The 14863-nt window shown below is 46.4% G+C and overlaps 1 protein-coding gene across 11 annotated transcripts in view; it reads right to left on the reverse strand.

The window, feature by feature from the left end:
* The window catches only part of LOC119952881 (fas-binding factor 1 homolog), a 171053-nt gene that overhangs the window by 18148 nt on the left and 138042 nt on the right, over positions 1-14863 (reverse strand). For all 11 annotated transcript variants that reach the window (XR_005457907.1, XM_038776488.1, XM_038776486.1 and 8 more), the window contains 4 exons: positions 12654-12776; positions 8227-8412; positions 7659-7835; positions 1079-1216 (listed from right to left, as the gene is read on the reverse strand). Coding sequence is in view for 10 of the 11 variants with exons in the window: in XM_038776488.1 (XP_038632416.1) it covers positions 1079-1216; positions 7659-7835; positions 8227-8412; positions 12654-12776 (624 nt within the window). In the remaining variant the exon portion in view is untranslated. The remainder of the gene's footprint in view (positions 1-1078; positions 1217-7658; positions 7836-8226; positions 8413-12653; positions 12777-14863) is intronic.

Consider the following 14863-nt stretch of genomic DNA (forward strand, 5'->3'; position numbering starts at 1 on the left):
CAGAGGTGCCAACCTTTGGTTGAGACATTAAACTCTGCCCTTTCAGGTCTGTGTAAAAGATCCCAGCTTTTTGATATGCTGGTCAATATTTATCACTCAAGCAGCATCACTTAAAATGATCATCAGGTCATTATCGCATTGCTCTTTGTGAGGGCCTGCCGTGTGCAGATTGGCTGCCTATTACAGTGACTTAATTTTGAAATAGCTATAAAGTGCGTTGACATACCATGAAAGATCAATAAACACAAATTATTTTTCTTTCTTGAAGTGTTATTCCCATTAGACACATAATTGTCAATGAGAAGACCTCAATCTGTCCCTGATTAAGCTGTCTCAATACAAGCATTAACTATGGTACATGTGGATAGATGAAGAAGAAAAACATGGGACCTGTGTTGTTTTATGGGGTATCATTTATTTAAGTTTGAAAAATCTAGACACTGCAACAATCAGAATATTTCACGTCTGATTCTCTTCCTGTACACTTGCTGCTGGATCTACATCACTTACAATCTACTCACCATCAGCAGTGAACCGTGAAATCAATCCATTGGTTTTCTCCAATCTAAATGTACATTCTGTACTTCAGCTTACTTGGTTGTGGCACCAAATGGTATATAATATTATGATTAACTCAGACATGTGGTATCTACTGACAAGCCACCAGCAGTTCAAAAGTAAGCCTTATAAGTCTAATATCACTCTCGGCTATCGCGGAAAGTTAGTTACTACAGCAGCAACTTCCATATGGTATCATCCAAAACTCGTGGACCCAGTCTCCCTGTTATTTCCTTCTTCCCACAGTACCTGGTGTTGCTCTTTTATTCTCTCCATTTGAAGTAAGTGTTGTAAATTTTCCTCCCATTTACTGTATCTCTTTCCCCTACAGCTGTGTTACCTTTTTGCAGTGCCGTGCTTCCCATTTCCCTCCCCTGTGTTCCATGGTTCAGTGTATCCTCGACTCTCCCACTTGCAGTATCCTCTCTGTGAGCCAATTCCCACCATACATGATGGACAGTTCCTTGCCTTTCCCTACTTGCACCATCTTTCTTCTCTCCCTCGTTCCCTCTCGTGGTACCTGATGTAGCTGCTGCTCCTGCTGCTGCAGTCTCTCCATTTTCCTTTGAATAGCATGCAGTCGTGCCTGGTGCTCAGACTCCACCCGTTTAGCATCCATGAACTTTTGTTCACCTTCCTCAAATTTCTGAGAGGCAAGCTGCAGGGGCGGAGATAAGGCAATCAATCAGTTAGAGAGTATGTGTTATATTAATTAGCCGAAGGACATTGCATAAGAATCACCACCCACCCGATACCCATTCTCTTCTCAAACAATGAGGGCGGCAATGGTATAACATAGAACATAGAACATAGAACAGTACAGCACAGAACAGGCCCTTCGGCCCTCGATGTTGTGCCGAACAATGATCACCCCACTTAAACCCACGTAACCCGTATACCCGTAACCCAACAATCCCCCCATTAACCTTACATTACGGGCAATTTAGCATGGCCAATCCACCTAACCCGCACATCTTTGGACTGTGGGAGGAAACCGGAGCACCCGGAGGAAACCCACGCACACACGGGGAGGACGTGCAGACTCCACACAGACAGTGACCCAGCCGGGAATCGAACCTGGGACCCTGGAGCTGTGAAGCATTGATGCTAACCACCATGCTACCGTGAGGCCTCAATGACAATTACGCGAAGTACTTGGAAGTGCATGGTAAAAAAGGACTGAGGCAGCATGGCTTTGTCAAAGGGAGGTCATGTCTGACAAATCTGTTAGAGTTCTTTGAGGAGGTAACAAGGAAGTTAGATAAAGGAGAACCAGTGGATGTGATTTATTTAGATTTCCAAAAGATCTTTGACAAGGTGTCGGATAGGAGACTGTTAAATAAGTTAAGAGCCCTTGGTGTTAAGTGTAAGATCCTGGCATGGATAGAGGATTGGCTGACTGGCAGAAGGCAGAGAGTGGGGATAAAGGGGTCTTTTTCAGGATGACAGCCGGTGACTAGTGGTGTGCATCAGGGATCTATGCTGGGACCACAACTTTTCACAATATGCATTAATGATCTGAAAGAAGGAACTGAAGGCACTGTTGCTAAGTTTGCAGATGATACAAAGATCTGTAGAGGAACAGGTAGTATTGAGGAAGCATGGGGGCTGCAGAACGATTTGGACAAGCTGGGAGAGTGGGCAGTGAAGTAGCAAATAAAATACAACGTGGAAAAGTGTGAGGTTATGCACTTTGGAAGGAGGAATTTAGGCATAGACTATTTTCTAAATGGGAAAATGCTTAGGAAATCAGAAGCACAGAGAGTCCTTATTCACGATTCTCTTAAGGTTAACGTGCAGGTTGAGTAGGCAGTTAAGAAGGCAAATGCAATGGTAGCATTCATGTCAAGAGGGCTAGAATACAAGAGCATGTATTTCTGAGGCTGTATAAGGCTCTGGTCAGACCCCATTTGGGCCCCGTATTTAAGAAGGAATGTGCTGGCTTTGGAAAGAGTCCAGAGGAGGTTATCAAGAATGATCCCTGGAATGAAGAACTTGTCGTATGAGGAACGGTTGAGGATCCTGGGGCTGTACTCGGATTTTAGAAGGATGAGGGGATCTTATTGAAACTTACAGGATACTGCGAGGCCCAGATAGAGTGGACATGGAGAGGATGTTTTCACCTGTAGGTAAAACTAGAACCAGAGGACACCATCTCAGACTAAAAGGACGATCCTTTAAAACAGAGATGAGGAGGAATTTCTTCAGCCGGTTGGGTGGTGAATTTGTGGAACTCTTTGTCGCAGAAGGTTATGGAGGCCAAAGCACTTGAGTGTTTTTAAGACAGCGAAAGATAGGTTCTTGATTAATAAGGGGATCGGGGGGGGGGGGGGGGGGGGGGGGGGGGGGGAGAGAGAAGGCAGGAGAATGGGGATGAGAAAATATCCGCCATGATTGAAAGGCGGAGCAGACCCAATGGGCCAAGTGGCCTAATTCTGCTCCTATGTCTTATGGTAATTACATCAAATACATATATCTAAATGTGAAAATAACCATAAACAACCTCTTCTGTTTAACATTTTAAAAACTGCCCAGAAGGGCAGTGAGAAGATAGAATTCAGAATTACTTCAGCTCCTGGAAGCCCGCATTTCAGAGCTGGAACGGCAGCTGCGGATACTGGGGAGCATCTGTGAGGCTGTGTGTGTTGTGGATAGCACGTATAGAGAGGTGGTCACATCGCAGGCTCATATTCCACAAGCAGGAAGGGAATGGGTGGCCACCAGGCAGAGCAAGAGAGCTAGGCAGAAAGTGCATGAATCTCCTGTGGCCATTTCCTGCAAAACAGATATACCGTTTTGGATACCGTTGAGGGGAATGACCTCGCAGGGAAAAGCAGCAACGGCCAAATTTGTTGCATCACGGTTAGTTCTGCTGCAGAATGAAGGAGTAAAAAGTGTGAGAATGTAATAGTTATAGGGGATTCGATTGTAAGGGGAATAGACAGGCGTTTTTGTGACCACAAACGAGACTCTAGTATGGTGTGTTGCCTCCCTGGTGCTAGGGTCAGAGAATGTCTCAGAGCGGTTCCAGGACATTCTGGAGGGGAAGGGTGAACAGCCAGTGGTCCTGGTACACATCGGTACCAATGACATAGGTTAAAAAAAGGGATGAGGTCCTGAAAGCAGAATGCAGGGAGTTAAGAAGAAAGTTGAGAAGTCAGACCTCAAAGGTAGTGATCTCAGGATTACTACCAGTGCCACGTGCTAGTCAGAGTAGAAATAGTAGGATGTATTGGGTGAATACATGGCTGAAGAGATGGTGTCAGCAGGAGGGTTGCAGATTCCTAGGGCATTCAGACTGGTTCTGGGGGAGGTGGTACCTGTACAAACTGGACGGGCCTGATGTCCTTGGGAGGGAGGGACTTGTTAGAGTGGTTGGGGAAGGTTTAAACTAATATGGCGGGGGGGATTGGAACCTATGTAAGGATTCAGAGCAAGGCAAATCAAGAACAAGAGAAAAAGACAGAAAGGAGAATAAGAAAAGTGATAGGCACAGAAATTAAGGGCCTGTGTCAGATAATAACACTGTAAAAAATAGTAAGGAAGGGACAGGTCATTGGACTAGTAATCCAGAAACCCAGGGTAATGATCTGGGGTCCTGGGTTCGAATCCCACCACGGCAGATGGTGACATTTGAATTCAATAAAAATCAGGAATTAAAAGTCTAATGATGATCATGAAACCATTGCCAATTGTCGTAAAAACCCATGCGGTTCACTAATATCCTTCAGGGAAGGAAATCTGCCATCCTATTTGGTCTGGCCTTCATATGACTCCAGATCTACACAGCGATGCGGTTGACTCTTGAAAAAGCTTAGCAGATTAATATGTAAAGTTAAATCGCATGGGATTACCGGCCTTGACTTGAAATGGATAAAAAGCAGGTTAGCAGACAGGAAGCAAAAAGTTGGAATAAATTTTTTTTTTTGGATTGGCAGGCAGTGACTAGAGGGGTACCGCAGGACTCTGTGCTAGGTCCCCAACTGTTCACATTCTATTTTAATGATAAAATGAGGGAACTAAATATATTATCTCCAAATTTGCAGATGATACAAAGTTGGGTCGGAGGATGAGTTGTGAGGAAGATGCAAAGATGCTTCAGCAGGATTTGAACAGGCTGAGTGAGTGGGCATATGCATGGCAGATTCGGTATAATGTGGATAAATGTGAGGTTATCCGCTTTCGTAGCAAAAATAGGAAGGCAGATTATTATTTGAATGGGTGTAAATTCAGAGAAGTAGATAGTCAGTTGAAACCTTGGTGTCCTCAAGCATCAATCGCTGAAAGTAAGCGTGCAGGTACAGCAGGCAGTAAAGAAGGCAAATGGTATGCTGACCTTCCCAATGAGAGAATTTGAGAACAGGATTAGATATGGCTTATTGCTATTGTATAGGGCATTGGTGAGGCCACACCTGGAGTATTGTGTGCAGTTTTGGTGTCCTTATCTGAGGAAGGATGTTCTTGCTATGGAGGGAATGCAGCAAAGGTTTACCAGGCTGACTCCTGGGATGGTGCAACTGTCATGAGGAGAGACTAAATCGGTGAGGATTATATTCATTGGAGTTTAGACGAGTGAGACGAGATCTCATAGAAACTTTCCAAATTCTAACAGGATTACACAGGGTAGATTCAGAAATAATGTTCCCGATGGTGGGGGGAGTCCTTAATCGGGGTCATAGTTTGAGGATAAACCTTTTAGTACTGAGGTGAAGAGAATTTTTTTTACCCAGAGAGTGGTGAATCTGTGGAATTCTCTACCACAGAAAGCAGTTGAGGCCAAATCATTGTATAATTTCAAGAAGGAGTTAGATATAGCTCTTGAGGCTAAAGGGATCAAGGGATATGAGGGGAAAGTGGGATCAGGGTATTGAACTTGATGAACAGCCTCCTCCTGCTTCTATTTTCTATAATTCAATTAGGAGACATCCACAGTAAGATTTATTTTCCACGTGTCCAAAATATCTAATTTACATACCCAACATTACAGATACACATCTTTTTCTGATAAATGTTACCAAGCCAACAGATGCGGTGATGTTTCAGCAAGTTCTTAGACTTAGCAGCTTAACCTCTTCAGATACTTTGGGTCAGGAACTTTGTCACCCAGTTGATATTTAGAATATGGCAGACACAGCAGCTAAAGAAAGAGTTGAACCTTCTAATGTGTCTGCAGTAGCTGGTCCAAGTTTCACTGCCATTTGCAGCCTGCTCAGAGCACATGCTTGAGAGATACATTGCTGTTCAACATTAAGCCTTTAGATGCGCACTTGAAATGCCGAAGCATACATGGTTATGGACTAAGTGCTGGCAAATGGGATTCGAATAGATAGGTGCACGATGGCCAGGACACTGACGATGGCTCAAAGGGTCTCTTTGTGCGATAAACTCTATGACTCTAATTTTTTTATTCCACAGTCAGTTGCCCAATAGTGAGTGATTGCTGCCTTTCTGATAGTGTTTAGCTCAACATCTGCAGAGATTAGTTATCTAAAAAAATTGATTCTAAGCAGCCGAACCGGTGCACACCTCCAACCTGGCATTAGCTGTTGAAACATCTGATGTAGTCAACACATCCTTTGCCACAATCAATTCTTTAGACTGACAGTTAGTCCAAATTTATCACAAGCTGGCAAAGCCTTTTGCCAAGTTCTTTCAGTTCTATTACAAATGCTGAAAATCTGAAATATAAACAGAAAATGCTGGAAATGCTCGAAACATCATTGACTGAAATGTTCATTCTGTGTATTGTCTCTACAGACCTGGTCGGAGTATTTCCATAACTTTCAGTTTATACTTCAGAGTGTGACCAGCACTGCATCATCAGCAAAAAGAAGTTCTCCTATAGAGATAATTTGATTTCACTTGCGTTTAGGCGTACAATATTCAAAATTTACATCTAATTTGTATAAAGTAGGGGGCGGCATGGTGGAGCAGTGGTTAGCATTGTTGCCTTATGGCGCGAAGACCGGGTTTGATCCCAGCCTCATGTCACTGTTCATGTGGACTTTGCACATTCTTCTCGTGTCTGCCTGGGTCTTACCTCACAACCCAAAAAGATGTGCAGGGTAGGTGAATTGGCCATGCTATATTGCCCCTTAATTTGAAAAAAAGAATTGGGGATTCCAAATTTTTTTTAAAAAATGTACATAAAGTAATTTGTACCAATACATTCCCAGTGCATTAACGTATTTTAATAGATGATGGGCATGAACAATTTCACTAACTGAACCTTCATTCAATACCTTAACATGCCACTGTTTTGGTGATAGTTTTCTATGAGAAGGAATACCTAGTGCGGGATTCTTCTGTAATCGGTGGGGCGGGCAACTCCGGCGGGAGTGGTTTGCGCCCCGCCGGCTGGTGGGGAAGGGGCTTGGCGCCACGCCATGAGCAGAGGGCTTCGTTTCCGCACCGGCAATGGCGGACTGGTACAGCCGCCGCTGCGGAACAATAGAGTGCCCCCACGGCACAGGCCTGCCCGCAGATCAGTGGGCCCGGATCGCGGGCCAGGCCACCGTGGGGGCACCTCCCGCAACCAGATCTCCCCTGCCCCCCCCCCAAGAACCCCGGAGGCTTCCCACGGAGCTGGGTCCCGCCGGTAGTGACCTACCTTGATTTACACCGGCGGGACTCTCGTTAAACAGGCGGGACTTCGGCCCATCACGGCCCAGAGAATTCAGGCGGCCCCGGGGCCCATTGAGTCGCGCCAGTCCCCGCCATTCTCTGAGGCGGGCAGCGTGATTCACACTGAGGCGTTTTTTGGGGGATTCACACCGACCCCCCGGCGATTCTCCGACCCGGCGGGGTGTCGGAGAATCCCGCCCCTAGTATCTGGAACTGAGATAATTTGCAAATTGCTTATTCTTTCTTCCAAATGATGTTTGGTAAAGGGATGAGTATGATCTCAGTCACAGTCTTACAATCTCTCAAGTTACCCTTTTAAAAGTGGACATTGAAGTGACCTTTAATCTCTTTCTCGGACAATAGGTTGGATGCAATTCATAAATTACATAGTCAAACTCCGTTTCGAGATAGTATTTTGAATCCCAGTGTGCATGTTACATGTGTTATTGTGATGAATAAGATCAGTTTCTTCACACCTTACTCATGCCCTCGACTTCTTCGGCCCTCTGCTTGATGCGAATTGCCATGGTGTTAACTCGCTCCTTTTCCATTTGCAGTTCATGACGCTCTTGATTTAGGATTTCTCGCTCTTGAGCCAACTGCTCCCCTTTGGATCTCAGTTCAGTAGATTTCATCTTCAGTTCAGCTTGTTCCTACAGGGAAAGGGCAAACTCAGTCCAATTAATAGTTTTTCTAGTTTTGAACACATTTTTAAAATTTCCAGACGTACTTAAATATAAAACAATATGACAGAAAGAATATCAGTATTTTATATCCAAGTGATTTTTAATGGATAGCACAGTCTCAAACCTGGTGATCAATGAGCTCCTCAGATTTCTATCCTTCAATAACACACACAACAGTTCAAACTCATTCCATTCCCTCTTAAGTACGCACATAGGTCCAGCCCCCTTAAATAATACACATACAGGGTCACAGAAATTTAGCCTTTGTAAGAATACAAACAGGTTTGTGAAATCTAGTCCCTGAAATAATGCACAGAGGGGTTGTTTGCCACATTAAAGGCATGTGCTGTTCCCTTACTTTTGCCAGGCTAAAGACCGTTCCTTCCTGCTGTGCGTTGAGCTGGAGGGTACGGTTGGCACCTCGCTCTATTCGCTCGTTGTTCAATTTCTGTTGTGTGTGAAATTCTGCCCACTCACTCGCCAGTCTTCGACGTTCTTCTGCACAGCGATGCATCACCGACTGCTGCTCTTCCAGCAAAGCACTCTGAGAGATTGTAACAAGATGGGAAGATGCTGTAAACTCCAGGCAATCACTCTGAAATTTGGAAATATTTCAGCATCCTCACACAGCACTGTACCATTTCCCTATCCACTGACACACATTCACAGTTGTTGACTGTCCACCTAGAGATATCTGGTAGTCTGCACTCTATGAGGTGGACAATTTTCTATAGGATGGACAAGACCGTCACCATGTTTATTCACTGGAAAGGAATCATTTTAAATGGAATCCGAGGCCAACCTGGCTTGATACGTACTCCATAGATGAACTAACCAGATTGTAAGTGCCAGGTATTTAAACAGGCAATTTATTGCCAGGATTTGGGGTCCAATCTGTCCCTCTCTTGCTGCCCCAACTGACCCAATCTGTTACTGTCAAGTAACAAAAAACAAATTGGGGATTATTTCCTTCTTTGGTCACAGAAATAAAGCTCTAGATGAGCATTCGAATGCTGGACAGGCAGATTTCCTCTCACTGAGTTTCAGATTTAAAAATAAATAAATTTAGAGTAACCAATTTTTTTTTCTCCAATTAAAGGACAATTTAGCATGACAACTGTGCTGTGAACTGTTTTAATAATCAGAGTATCCTAACCCCCCCCCCCCCCCCCTCCTCCTTGTACATTGGTACAGAGGGGAGGGTATCCTGTTTCTCCAACACAAAATTAGTGTTTGTACCGTTTGGCCTAGTATATATATTTTACTGCTTTAATAAAAAGATATGGCCAATCCACCTAACCTGCACATCTTTGGGTTGTTGGGGTGAAACCCACACAGACACGGAGAGAATGTGCAAACTCCAGACGGACAGTGACCCAGGGCCGGGATTCGAACCCGGGTCCTCAGCGCTGTAGTCCCAGTGCTAACCACTGCAACACGTGCCGCCCTAGAGTGTTTCATATGTGATGGCGATGGAATTGGAGCTTTTATAAACCTGTCCACAAGCCTACATACTAGGGGACATCCATTCAACTGAGGGGACGCAGAAAAACATTTGGGGAGGTGGTGGGAGCAGGTACGATAGTGGCAATTAAGGGACATCTAGACAAATATATGAATAAGGTAGGAATGGAAGATTACGGACTGTGTAAGTGCATACGGTTTTAGTTTAGGCAGGTACCATGGTCGGCGCAGGCTTGGAGGGCTGAAGGGCCTGTTCTTGTGCTGTATTGTTCTTTGTAAGCACTCTGACCCCCATTGTTGTCAATATGGAGTGTTTACACTGTAAGGCAGCTTACACCAGTTCTGCACTTCTGCATCACTAACAAATACAACTAAACAACTATTGAAATAGGTGAGTGGGAAATTATCAGAACACACCATTCTAGTACTGATCCCAACCCTTACCAAACTTTTGAGTAAATGCCACCTCAATCCACGTAAAGCTAGTTCTACAAAATATGAAGATTTCCACTAGTTGTGGAAAACGTTTGATGACACTTGATTAGTTCATCTTTAATGATTCAACCTTTGCAATCATTTAAAAAAGTTATGCTGCTCATAGCTTGGACAGTGAAAACTAGTCTGTTAAGGTCTCCCTTGGGTTTGGCTCCATTGGTTGTTTTACACATGTCTCAGGATGAAGAGCAGTGTGTTCTGCAGTTTGTCCTCCAGCACTCCTGTTGCTTTTCACACTGTTAATTCCCATGAACACACCAAATACAAGAAATGAGTGACTGGAAATAGTTCAGTGACAACATTTGACACGGAGGATGACTTGTTCACAACTGGTCCAATCATGGCAGAAGTGAAGTAGAATGGGTTCAGGGCCTATTTGCTGGTCATGGTCAGTAAATTAATGCTGGGAGTAGGCAAAATGGAAATTGCTATGGCAGCTTAAATTGACAAGCAGTCGCAAGGGCAAAATAATTAAAATTTCCTTGGTCCAATGAAGTGGAGTGGCAAAATCCACTGCAACGGAATTGCCGCTCTATTTTGCCTGAATAAATTGGTTTTCTTGTTTTGGATCTTTCTACTTGCTCTGATGGATGACTGTTGATTCAAGCATTCCATCACCTACAATTGTTCAGGCAATAATGGTGAAAAACATGACACTTGAAATTACAGCAGCGCCTCAGTGAAGTGTGCCTGCACATACTTGGGCTGCTGTTTTCAGTATTTGGCAGAAGTGACTCCAGAAAAGTGTGCTGCATACAAAAATGGCTGAGGATCCAAGTTTAACAAATCATTAATCCATTTTCCTGCCCCAGCACAAATGAAAAAGAGGGAAACCTCACTCAACTGATCATTAAATAACCAGTTGGAATCATCAACTTACACTCAATGGGATCTACAAAGTGTCTCTTGACTGTTTTCATCAAATTCTAGGGGCGTGATTCTCCGCTACCGCAACAGGAAAGCTGTCATGAACTCGGCCGAGTTTCACGACGGCGTCGGAGGCCGCTCCTCGCACCCTATTCACCCCCCCACCAGGGGGCTAGGAGCGGCGTTGTGAGAAACTCGGCCGCCGGGCCTTGACGCTTGCGTTAAAGCGGCGCGCCGAGAATGACGCGACGGCGGCGCCAAAGTGACGTCAGCCACGCATGCGAAGGTTGGCCGACTCCAACCCGCGCATGCGCGGTTGCCGTCTTCCCCTCCGCTGCCCCGCAAGATGTGGCGGCGTGATCTTGCGGGGCGGTGGAGGGGAAAGAGTGTGTCCCTCGGAGACGCTGGCCCGACGATCGGTGGGCACCGATCGCGGGCCAGTCCCCTCCTGAGCACGGCCGTGGTGCTCACTACCCTTTCCGCCCCGCACAAGCCACAAACGAACCTTTGTCGCCATGTTCACGACGGCAGCAACCAGGTGTGGTTGCCACCGGCATGAACAGGTTGGGAACGTCAGGCTGCTCGGCCCATCCGGTCCGGAGAATCGGCGGTCGCCGTGAAAAAGGGCGAGCGGCGATTCTCCGAGCGGGGGGGTGGGAGAATCGCGGGGGGTGCTAGGGCGGCGTGTCATGATTCGCCCGGCCCTCCCGCGATTCTCCCACCCGGCGTGGGGAGTGGATAATCGCGCCCTAGGTTAGGGAATCCATATAGAGGCCAATCTTGAAAATGCACACTTAAGACATGAACCCACACCCACAGAGTACATATCAGGAAATTGAGAGTGCTCCCCTCATTACCCCTTCTTTGAGGAGGGTCCTTCTGTCAAAGAACTCCTGGGTGAAATTCATATTACACATCATTACAAAATGGTGACAGTGTATGGACAGTAAAGGAAACGAACACTGCATGGAGTGGAAATAAAATCACAGATTTATGCTAATGCCCAAGACATTTACACCCCCAAATAATTCCAGCTGGGGTTCAGAATTGAAGAAGATCCACACACTTCCATCAGGATTTCCTGGGCAGTGATCAGGGCCGGGATTCTCCCCTACCCGGCGGGACGGAGGGTAGCGGAGTGGCGCAAACCACTCCGGCGTCGGGCCTCCCCAAAGGTGCGGAATTCTCCACACCTTTGGGGACTAGGCCCGCGCCGGAGTGGTTGGCGCCAAAACCTGCGCCAACGTCCTTTGACGCCTGCCGGCTGGCGTCGGGGCTGGCCGAAAGGCCTTCGCCGGTTCGCACATGCGCCGGTGCATCAGCTGCCGCTGACGTCACCACCGGTGCATGCGCGGTAGGGGGGTTCTCTTCTGCCTCCGCCATGGTGGAGGCTGTAGCGGCGGCAGAAGAAAAAGAGTGCCCCCACGGCACTGGCCCGCCCACCGATCGGTGGGCCCCGATCGCGGGCCTGGCCACTCTGGGGGCACCCCCCGGGGTCCGATCGCCCCGCGCCCCCCCCAGGACCCTGGGGGCCCGCTCGCGCCGCCAATCCCATCGCCACCAGAGGTGGTTGAAACCACGTCGGCGGGATTGGCCTCTCAGCGGCCAAACTTCAGCCCGTCACGGGCCGGAGAATCGCCGCAGGGGGCTCGCCGATCGGCGCGGCGCGATTCCCGCCCCCGCCAATTCCCGGGTGGCAGAGAATTCCGGCTACGGCGGGATTTTCGCTGGCCCCGGGCGATTCTCCAACCCTGCGGGGGGGGGGTCGGAGAATTTTGCCCCAGGAGTGGGACTCCTGTCCAATTTCCTCTCCCAAATACCAAGTGTAATGCCCCTAACACTGCTCTGGGAAATGCTAAGGGGGGCCATTTCTGGTCCAGCTGTTAAACTAGTAAATTTGTCAAGTCATGAGCAGACCTGAGGCACTTATTGTAAGAAAAGGTTGCTGCTCTGTCTTACCTTTGCCCGCTCCAGCTCCTCCCTCTCAATGCTGAAATGCTGGTTCATGATCCTGCGCTCTTCCTCTAGGGATCGCTGCACTGACTCCACTTTGGTTTGTTCGGCTGTTGCCCTCCAACGTTCCTGCACAGTATTACACAAAGTATTACAATCACAGCCCATGTATCCACCCATATACTGATCAGAAGAGTGACATCCTCACAACAAACAGCAGCAAATAGACATCTTGAGTACTGTGCTAGTTAGCTTGCAGAACGCTATATAGTTGATGCAGTTTGATAATGACAAACGTCTAAAGCATGCGGCTCCCTCCTTGAATCAATGTCACAAATTCAGGCAATCGATGATAATGAAGACCGATAAAATACATGTTTAAAAATGTACCAATACGATTAGAGGATTGGTTAAGGGAAGTAGAAACAGGGATGGATAATTTTGACACTGGATGATAATGCAGAATGGGGGATTTTTGACTCAGCCGAACACTTCTCCAAAACAACAATATCATCCAATGCCAAAACTACCCTTAGGGAGTTCCACATTTCCACTAATGTAGCATTTCATAGTGGAGCATAATGCAAATAATCAGCAGGTTGTGAAGAATTTTTTTTAAAAATCACAGAAATGTTACAGTACAGGAGGAGGCTATTTCGCCAATGTGTCTGCATCAGCTATCCAAATGAACAACTCACTTAGAGCCATTCTCCTGCCTTCTCCGCATGACCCTGCAGATTCTAATTCCCTTTTGAATGCTTCAATTGAACCTGCTTCCACCACACACTCAATCAGTGCATTCCAGACCTTACCTGAGTGAATAGTTTATTCTCATGTCGCTTTTGCTTCCTTTGCCAATTACTTTACATCTGTGCCTTCTTGTTCTCAATCCTTTCACGAATGGAACAGTTTCTCCCTATCTATTTCTATCTAGGTCCCTCATGATTTTGAATACCTTAATCAATCTCCTCCCAGCTGCCTTTTCTCCAATCTATCTACCTATATTTCCTCATCCTTGGAACCATTCTCGTGAAACTTTTCTGCACCCTCCCTAATGCCTTCATATCCTTCCAAAATACCCAGAACTGGACACAATACTCCAGCTGAGGCCGAACTAGTGTCTTATACAAATTCAACACAACGTGCCTGCTCTTGTACTCTACACCCTATTAATAAAGTCTAGGACACTGTCTGCTATATTAATCATGCTCTCATGCTTGAAGGTCCTGTCACCTTCAAAGATTTATGCACATATACACCTGCTCCCTTTAGAAATGTCCATTTATTTTATGTTTTCTCTCTGTGTTCTTCCTACAAAAATGAATCACTTCACATCTCTCCACTTCACATTGGACTTCATCTGGCAACTGTTCACCTTTTCTACCAACTTGCCAATGTCTTTTGAACTTCTGCACTATCTACCTCACAGTACACAATGCTAGAAAGTTTCTTATCATTCACAAACCAGAAATTGTGCCCTGTACATCAAGGTCTAGGCCATTAATATAAATCAGGAAGAGCAAGGTTTCCAATACTGACCCCTGAAAACGCCATTGCAAACCTTCCTCTGGCCTGAAAAACATGCATGATCCGGTAATTCTGTCTTCTGTCACTCAACTCATTTTCTATTCGTGTTTCTACTGTCCCTTTTATTCCATGAGTTTTAATGGATGTAGGAATTTCTGATTTATTGTATTATATGTATTTGGTGCAGCAAGGGTTAAAAATCTGGGCCAGTATGTGTATGACTGCTGCAGTAGTGTTTTTAAAATCCTGGTTTGCAAGCCAGCTCGTCTTTTTGGGAGCCAGAAGTGGAAACGACAGGCTCACAGGCTTGAAATGTCCACAAACTTTGAAACATCAGCTATGGTTGAAGCAATTTAAAAATATATTTTCTCCACCACGCTGGCAAGTAAACTGCCTTTCCATATTTCAGGCATAAAAATATTTTGCTTCCAACCCTTCTGACACGTGGGGCAGGATTCTGTGGGAATCAGCAGTGCAGGCAACTCCGGCGCCGAGGAGTGGCGCAGAATCCTCCGCACCTTCAGGGGCCAGGCCGGCGCCAGGGTGGTTTGCGGCGGCCGGCAGGGAAGGGGGCTTGGCGCCACGCCAACCGCCACCGAAGGGCCTCCGCCGGCCCTCCTCGAGTTGGCGCGTGCGCAGAAGCGGCAACGTGTGCTGGCGTCATCCCAGCACATGTGCCGGGGGGGGGT

Source organism: Scyliorhinus canicula, chromosome 18, assembly GCF_902713615.1.
Source record: "Scyliorhinus canicula chromosome 18, sScyCan1.1, whole genome shotgun sequence".
NCBI classification, from domain to species: domain Eukaryota; kingdom Metazoa; phylum Chordata; class Chondrichthyes; order Carcharhiniformes; family Scyliorhinidae; genus Scyliorhinus; species Scyliorhinus canicula.